The 9,107-nt window shown below is 34.9% G+C and overlaps 1 protein-coding gene across 1 annotated transcript; it reads right to left on the minus strand.

Moving 5' to 3' along the window:
• Nucleotides 1-235: 235 nt before the first annotated feature.
• Nucleotides 236-2,399, minus strand: LOC148192205 (uncharacterized). The gene has a single exon (XM_088100083.1). It carries the CDS (start codon nucleotides 2,197-2,199, stop codon nucleotides 535-537), a length of 1,665 nt encoding a protein of 554 aa, XP_087956209.1. The 5' UTR covers nucleotides 2,200-2,399; the 3' UTR covers nucleotides 236-534.
• Nucleotides 2,400-9,107: the final 6,708 nt, after the last annotated feature.

Consider the following 9,107-nt stretch of genomic DNA (forward strand, 5'->3'; position numbering starts at 1 on the left):
TTTAAACATACATTGAACTATATAAGATAGGAATTTTAAAGCATATAAAAATATGGCTAGTTTTTCAAAATTGCAAAACTGGAACGCATTCAATCCTAAGATATTTCTAAAGATTCTTAGATCTCTTCTAATGTTTACCCCTTTAGATATGCCTCCAACTTCGTAATGATAATCCTCTAGGTTGTTTCCACATTTTGTTTAGATCTTCATCTTGAGGATTTTCATCATTCTTCGCTTCATTTGTTGTCTTCTACAAATCTTCATCATTGCCTGCATCTAATTCAACTGACTCAAGAGGTTTTGCCTCAAGGTCTACAATTTCATCAAAGACAACATGCACACATTCTTCTATTTCAAATGTTTTCCGATTGAAAACTATATATGCTTTGTATATTAGAAGATATCCAAAAAAATAGTTTCATCGGCCTTGGAATAAAATTTTCTTAAATTTTGTTTTAAAGAAATTCTAAATATTAAACAATAGGTACCCAACTACTTGTATGGGTCCTTTGGGTTAGATTTAGAAAAAAGAAATCATTTTACAACCCAAACATATCTACCACTTGGAACACCATAATGCTTAATTTTACATTTATTTGAAGTATGACCCTTTTTCATACAATAAAAGCATGATACAAAGTTTGTGTTCCTATAAGTTGTTCCTTTTTCTACCCATGTTCTACGGGTTCTATTATTATGTTTATTTTTAATTTTAGGAACATACTTATTTTTAACAACCTTATTTTCGTTATTTTTACTACATTCTCCTAAGGTTGTGTGTTCTAGTAGTTTCTTAAAATTTTCACAAGAAGCACATTCATCACTACTAGTAAATTTACCCTTTTCAAAAAATAAAACTTTATTTTTCAAATCTTTATTTTCTTCAAAAATATTTTCAAAATTTAATTTTAAATTTTTATTTTCTTCAAGAATATTTTCAAAGTCTGATTTCAAATTTTTATTTTCTTCAGAAATATTTTCAAAATTTAATTTTAAATTTTTTAAATCCTTTTTCAATTTCTTATGAGCTTTATCTAATTTTTCAGATTCTACTATTAAAGCAGCATAAGTTTCATGCAATTCATCTTCACTAATTTGACTATAATTATCAGAATCGCTATATGTACTTACTTGGCTTCCAGCGTCGTCATTCACCACTAAACAAATGTTTGCTTCTTCATCAGATTCGCTTGAATCTGAAATGGACTCATTATCGTCTTCCCATGCAATGTATGCTTTCTTTTTCTTGAAGACTCTTTTCTCCTTTTTGTCTTCACCTTTCTTTTGATTTGGGCAGTCTGTCTTTAGATGCCCTTTTTCTCCACAGCCATAGCATCGGTAATTTGAGGAAGATGCTTGATTATCTTTCTTTTCGTATCTAAACCTTCCTTTACCTTTAGACTTCATGAACTTGTTTAATCTTTTGATCACTAGGCTTAAGTTTTCCTCTTCGTCTGAATCTTCATCTTCCGATTTAGCTTTGCTTCTTTCAACCTCTGATTTTAATGCCAAACTCTTCTTGTTGGTTTTGGCTTTTGCTTCTTCTTCATCAAGTCTTCCAAGATCTAATTCATGTTCCCTCAACTTTCCAAATAGTGCCGCCATAGTCATGGTGTTGAGGTTTTGTGACTCCGAGATTGCAGTCACCTTAGGTTGCCACGACCTGTCTAAAGACTTCAAGATTTTAATGTTTAATTCATCAGTATCAAATGACTTACCTAGTCCAATGAGATGATTGACAATGTTGGTGAAGCGTTTTTGAACGTCGGAAATTGTTTCTCCTTGCTTCATCCGGAACATTTCATACTCTTGAATTAGGGAGTTCTTTCTTGCCCTCTTTACGTCATCTGTTCCTTCATGTGTCACTCTGAGCACGTCCCACATTTCTTGAGCAGTTTTGCAGACAGAAACCCTGTAGAACTCATCAACAGTCAATGCTGATGCAATGATATTCCGAGCTTTTACGTCATTCTGACATCTTTTCTTTTCTTCAATGGTCCATTGACCACGGGGCTTTGGTTCCTGTATATTGTTAGTAGGAACAGAAGAACCAGACGCAATAACATCCCAAATTTCACAATCAATAGATTCAATAAATATTTGCATTCTTACCTTCCAGAATGCATAGTTCTCACCTGTGAATAGTGGGGGTCTATTGATTGATGCACCCTCTGCAAAGGTTTGATGTGATCCTGCCATTTGAATGACTATCAAAGCAAGCTCTGATGCCAATTGTTAGAATCGCTGCAGCGGAATTATTAGCGTGGTAACAAACCAAGAGGGGGGGTGAATTGGTTATATTCTCTTATTATGCCTTTTTAATATTTTTCTCTCAATTCTTTCTTACTAAGCAGATAATTGAATGTAAATAACAGAGTAAGGGAAAGAGAAAAATTGCACAGGTGATTTTATCGTGGTTCAGATCACTAGGATCCTACGTCCAGTCGCTTATCTCAAACAAGATAAACCTTTTTCACTATCACAAAACAGTTACAAATATTAGTCACACAGAAAAACAATTTGTAACAGTTTAGAAATTACCACCTCTCTTGAAACCACAAGAGATGAACTTACACCTCCTTTGAATCTTCACAAAGGATGACTACCTCCTTCGAATGCTTCACGAAGGATGATCCTCTTCCAGACACTTCCTCAGACACACCAAGGATGAACAAGCTATTCCTCTGTCACCACAGTACCACTTCAGGATTTGCAGACAAGAGTTTCCTTAGCTTCAACAATCTCACAGAGTTCTCAAAGAGTTCAGAGATCTTTTGCACAAGGGAAGAGTATCTTTTGAGAGAAATAGTGAGCCAATTTGTAGACTCAGCCTAATACCCTTCCATTCTTCGAAAACGGGCCATCTAACGCATTTAATCGATTAACATAAGTACTAATCGATTAAAATGAGTACAACGGCTAGTTTTTCAAATCTGAAAACCCCAACGGTCAGTGTTAATCGATTATTCTCAGGATTAATCGATTAGCTAATCGATTATTATACACTTTAATCGATTATTCCAGTGCCACTTGGGTTTTCAGGGCCAGCCTCGGTTTTAATCGATTAAAACTATGTTTAATCGATTAAAACAGAATGTTGACGAATCTCAACAGCATTTAAATGTAAATTACAATAATTGGTCCTAATACATTTGTGAGCACTACTTCATCAACTTAGATTATTACAAAAGCTTTATAAAAATACATAAATCCTAAATTTGTCTTGATTTGTGCAACTCTGTTCATCATCAAAACTTCATAGGTGATTTTTGCCAACAGATCTTGGATGCTGAGGCTTCCTCTTCACCTTTTTAGGGTTTTATCTTTCCTTCTTTCATTGTTATTCATCTAGGTTCACCATGAATATGGTGAACTAAACTCTGTATGTTTGTTGGGGAATCAATGTAATCTTTTGAAGCTCTCATATATGGAATCTGTTTTTACATCTTTTATTTAAGATTCATGCTTTCTTTCATCATTAGTTAGGGTTTTTCCTCTTTGTTTAATGCTTGCATTGTTTAACTCATTCGATGCATGATTATTGGTTTTGTCGATACGGGCGCGTACGGGGAAGTCTAGATCCAGGGAATTTCTCCCAATATTATATTGGTTGTCGTTAAGCTCCTGCACTTATGAACTGATCATTAGGAATGCTAGGAATTGTATGAACTCGTGATTGGGGAGAAGCCTTCTTGAAAGGTACTTTAGAGAGTGGCATTAACAATGATGATTTGAATGTTGAATTCCTAAAATATATGAGAGTGGATAAGATGAAATTGACCCCCATCAACATATTCATACATAAATTCCATTGAAAGTGTTTATCTTTTGTTTTTGCCATTGATCAAAACTTCATGCATACATATTTAATTTTCATCTTTTGCATATAAAATCCAAATATTTCGTTTTTAAGTCTTAGCTAATCAAGAAACCACACAACTAAACTAGGCCGTGAGTCCTTTGGGAAGAACGATACTTGGTCTTACCAAGTTTATTACTTGAATGATTCGGTCACACTTGCCGATTGAAAAACAAGTTTGTGACATCATAATTTGGTGTTCATAAATTTGTCCATCATTGGCCAAATCCATGAAGTTAGCCCACTAAAAGAGAACACTTTGTGTTCTATCCTTTGAACCCTTAGCCTTGAACATAAATTGAAAACCCTTGCTGAAAAGCTTTACCTTGAGTTAAGTAGAAAATCTTTAGTGGTATTGTTAAATGTTCAAGTTTGGGGTTGTTGGGAAAGCATGAAAAAGAAAAAGGAAAAGCATTGAGCTAAAAGTTAAGAATAAGAATGTGAAAAGAAAAGAAAAAGAGAAAGAAAAGAAAAGAAAAAGCAAACCTCAATGTAAAGACAAGTTGGAAAAGATAAGAATAATTGTGTTGTTATGATTCTCTTAACTCAAGGATTTTGTGATCCAGAAAAACCAATTTTCTTGATTAGCCCAGCCACGTTATAAGCCATTAAAAAGTCCTTGTGATGATGCATGCTTGTAAATGTTTTGATTGTGGTTAAATGAAAGGCAAAGTTGATTCATGTGACATTGTGGTAGTGGAGTGAATGAGTGATTACCTCTTATACACTTGTGTGTGAGTGAAACACTTTACCTAGTGAGGAAGTATTCCATGAGCACATGAACATCCATGCTTAATTGATTGATCATTCATGAAAAATAGCATTTGTTTGATATTAACTGACTTTGTGAACACTAAAGCATATGCACATCTTGATTGAAGTCTATGCCTATCTTGATTGAAGTCTATGCCTATCTTGAAAAGAAATTTTTGAATGAGTGAACCATCATATGAATTGGTAGAAGATTGAGGTACATCTTGTTTGCTTGAGGACAAGCAAAGTTCTAAGTTTGGGGTTGTGATAACAGTTGAAAAACTGTTATTTTCATGCTTGAAATTGATACTAAAAGCAACCTTTAACACTTTGAAACTAGCTTGAAATCATGTTTTTATTCATATTTTCAGAAATAAGAGAGTTGGACAGGTTTATGCTTGATTTCAGTGTTTTTGTGCAGGTTTTAAGGTGAATTTGGTGAAAGAAGTGAAGAAGGAGAGAGATGAAATCTGAAAAGACATCAAAAAGTGCAAAAGGAGAAGCCGCAACTACCGCTCAGCGGTAGTTTACCGCTGAGCGGCACTCAGAAGCTCACGGGGGATCCGCTGAGGGGAAAAATGGCCGCTAAGGGGAAGAAACCAACTCACGCACTTACCGCCTAGCGGTACTTTACCGCTGAGCGGCACACTTATGGGCTTGGGCCTAAATTTTCTGTAATTTTAGAATAGTATATAAGCTTTAGGACGTCCTAGGGTTTGTATCTTTGGCAGAAACGAAGCAAACACTCTCTCTTCCACCCCTTTGAAGGAGGATCTTGGATGCTCAGGCTACCTCTTCACCTTTCTAGGGTTTTATCTTTCATTCTTTCATTATTATTCATCTAGTTTCACCATGAATATGGTGAACTAAACCTTGTATTGTTGGTTGGGAATCAATGTAGTCTTGTGAAACTCTCATATATGGAATTTGTTTTTACATCTTATATTTAAGACCTATGCTTTCTTTCATTATTAGTTAGGGTTTTTCCTCTTTGCTCAATGCTTGCTTTGTTTAACTCATTCAATGCATGATTATTGATTTTGTCGATACGGGAACGTACGGGGAAGTCTAGATCCGGGGAATTTCTCCCAATAGTATATTGGTTGCCGTTAAGCTCCTGCACTAAAAGAACTAATTATTAGGAATGCTAGGAATCGTATGAACTCGTAATTAGGGATAGGCCTTCTTGCAAGGTAATTTAGAGAGTGGCATTAACAATGATGAAAAGAATGTTGAATTCCTAAAGTATATGAGAGTGGATAAGATGAAATTGATAACCCCAACAACATACTCATCCGTATATTCCATTGAAGTGTTTGTATTTTGTTTTAGCCATTGATCAAATTCATGCATACATGTTTATTTTCTATTTTGCATATTAAACTCCACTTATTTCGTTCTTAAGTCTTAAATAATCAACGAATCACATAACTAAACTAGGCCGTGAGTCCTTTGGGAGAACGATACTTGGTCTTACCGAGTTTATTACTTGAAACGATTCGGTCACACTTGCCGATTGTTAAACAAGTTTGTGGCGCCGTTTTTCGGTGTTCATAAATTTGTCATCAAGTTTGTGGCACTGCTGTTCGAAAGTCACTGCACGGATCATCTTCTTCCTTGAACCATGGTAGCGATCCACACCTATAGAAACCCAATCAGAAAATAGCAAATCTCCGGATCTGCAAAACGCAAAGCCCCCACAGGAGCAAAGGGTAGCCCTTTTCCAAATCTGAAAACCTAATTGGAAGAAAGAGCGCTGCCACGTGTTAAGCCATTATTGGTGCGTGTAAAACTAGGTCAACAAGTCTTCTCTGGTCAAAGTCTGGTCAAACAAGGACTTTTGGTGCAATTTTGGGAAATTCAGAAGGGGCTAAAGTGCAGATAGAGAAAATTCCAAGGCATTTGTGCAATTTTTGGAAAGTCAGAAAAACTAAAAGATAAAATTCAGTTGTTAAATTAATTTAAACAGAAAATATCTTCCAAATAATGTTATAATTATCTAAATCTTTTAGTTATTTGGAAGATATAAGATAAAAGATTCTGTCAACTGAATGTTCAGAGTCCAAGCCCAATCAAGCCCTATATAAAGAGACCCAGGGGGACTTCACTGAGATAATTCATTCTCTCATACTCCTCTCAATTTTCTCTCATCTTGTATTCAACTCCATTCATGGAGAGCTAAGCATCTAGGGCTATTCTGCTGTAATTCCATGACGGATTCTAAGGTTACGTTCAGTTAATGCAATTGTTTACTTTGATTATTGATTTAAGTTGTTCTCTCTATGTCTTTCATCTCTCTATGTTGTTAAAAGTAAAGATTTTTGCATCATAATGTGTTTGAATCTACATGCACATTGATTATATGAGTTTTAGGGTTTCTAGGTTTAAATTGAGAATCTACTTTGATTTAATTTAGGAACTTTGATACGATTAAATGGTTCTTACTATCAATTGAGAATGTACTTTGATTGATTAGTAATAATTTCAACTATAATCAATTGAAAATTTACTTTGATTGATTAACTTTTAATTTGTTTAGGAGATTTAAGAATAAACATGATTAAACACAATAGAATTTGATTGAGAATGTACTTTGGTTGAATTTATTGTGAATAATCTAGAAAGGTTTTGCATTTGATTGAGAATTTACTTTGGTTAAATGCATGATCGCCCTCGAATTAATTAAGAATGTACTTTAATTAATTTGAAACTTAAACAATAATCAATTGAACAATTATCCGTGAATAACCGATGATGAATCTATCTTGGAAAAGCAGTGGAATTAGCCTATTTCATCGTAACTGTTTTTAAGTTTCTTATTTGCTCTTTAAACATTCTCCAAACATTACTTTTATTCATAAGCATTGCATAACATTCATAAGAGTCAGATATTCGAAAGCAATTCCGTGTTCATTGGGAGACGACTCAGGGTTACGTTAACCCTATCTACTTTCTTAAATACTACTTGGCAATACTGAAGTTGCCTTGAAAAGTAGTATTAATTTGATATCCTCAACGACAACCTATCACTCGCGCCTGGGCGCCCTTTTTAGGGGCGCTGAGTACAACTATGACGAGACGCACCACGCTTGCTTGCCTTTCTTAGATGACCCTGAGCGCAACTTCTGACCTGCACACCGCTGAGCGCCATTAGTGGGCCGCTGAGCGCCAGTACTGTGGGCTTGGACCCGTTTTCAGTTATTTTTATGTTCTATTTAAGGACTTGCAAGTTCTAGGATTTGTATCTTTGGACGAAATAGGCTCAAAAACACACTTTTCACTCCCTTGAAGGCGGATTTGGATGCAGAAGCTCCTATCTTCAATTTCTAGGGTTCTATCTTTCATTCTTTTTCCATTGTTCAAATAGTTTCACCATGTCCATGGTGAACTAAACTCTATTTGTTGTTAGGGATGATGTAACCTTTGTGAACTCTCATGTATTGAATTGATTCTTGATATTATATGCTTCTTTCATTAATTGCTAGGATAATTCTTCTTTGCGTAATGCTTGCTTTGTTTAACTCATTCTTTAACATGATGTATGATTTGCATGAGTAATGGAAGGTAGATTACAATTCATGATATGGAGAATTATTCCCATAATTAATATTGCCCAGGAATGGGGGTATCAATTTTGGCTGTCTTAAGCTCCTGTTCTTCATAATTAATTATTAGGAATGTTAGGAATCGTATGAACTAATAGTTAAGGATAGACTTTCTTCGCCGAGGAATCGGGTTTTAAGTGTTTTAGAGAGTGACATTGACATTAATGATGAAGTAGAATTCGCATATACATGAGAGTAAACAAGGGGAAATCTAACTCCAACAACATATTCATTCCATAATATCAAACCCGTTCATCTTTGCACTTTTGTCCAATCGATCAAATTGCATGCATATTTACTTTTCGGTATTTTCATTCTAAACCTAAAAGAGTTTCTTTTCAAGTCCTATTTAATCAAGAAATCACATAACTGTTTAGGCCGTGAGTCCTTTGGGATACAATACTTGGTCTTACAATTTTATATTACTTGATACGATTCGGTACACTTGTCAGAGTCTTAACAAGTTTTTGGCGCCGTTGCCGGGGACTCGTGGTTTAACTATTCTTTTTGTGTGATTATTGATTAGCTTTGACTTGATTTTTTATTTTGTTTTTGTTTTATTCTAACAAAGTTTTCTAGGGTTTTGTTTTCTTGTGTATGCAGGATATAATTAGAACTAGAAGCAAGAAAACTTCGGAACCTCTTCTTAAAGGATTGGACGAAAATAGAAGGAGACGGAGAATTCAAACATCTAGAGAATTATTCCCTTCTCCAGAGACATTTTTATAGCCTTCAACACAAAGATCTAACCATAGAACTGAAGAGATGGTTGGAGAAAATAATGGTAGATGTACTCTAGCATATTACACAACAGTAGTTGGCCCTCATCATTTTAATAGCATTGCGAGTCCGAGGGTCAATGCTGCAAACATGGAAGTAAAACCTGCGTT

Source organism: Vigna umbellata, chromosome 10, assembly GCF_029865625.1.
Source record: "Vigna umbellata cultivar VRB3 chromosome 10, Vumbellata_1.0, whole genome shotgun sequence".
Taxonomy (NCBI): Eukaryota; Viridiplantae; Streptophyta; class Magnoliopsida; order Fabales; family Fabaceae; genus Vigna; species Vigna umbellata.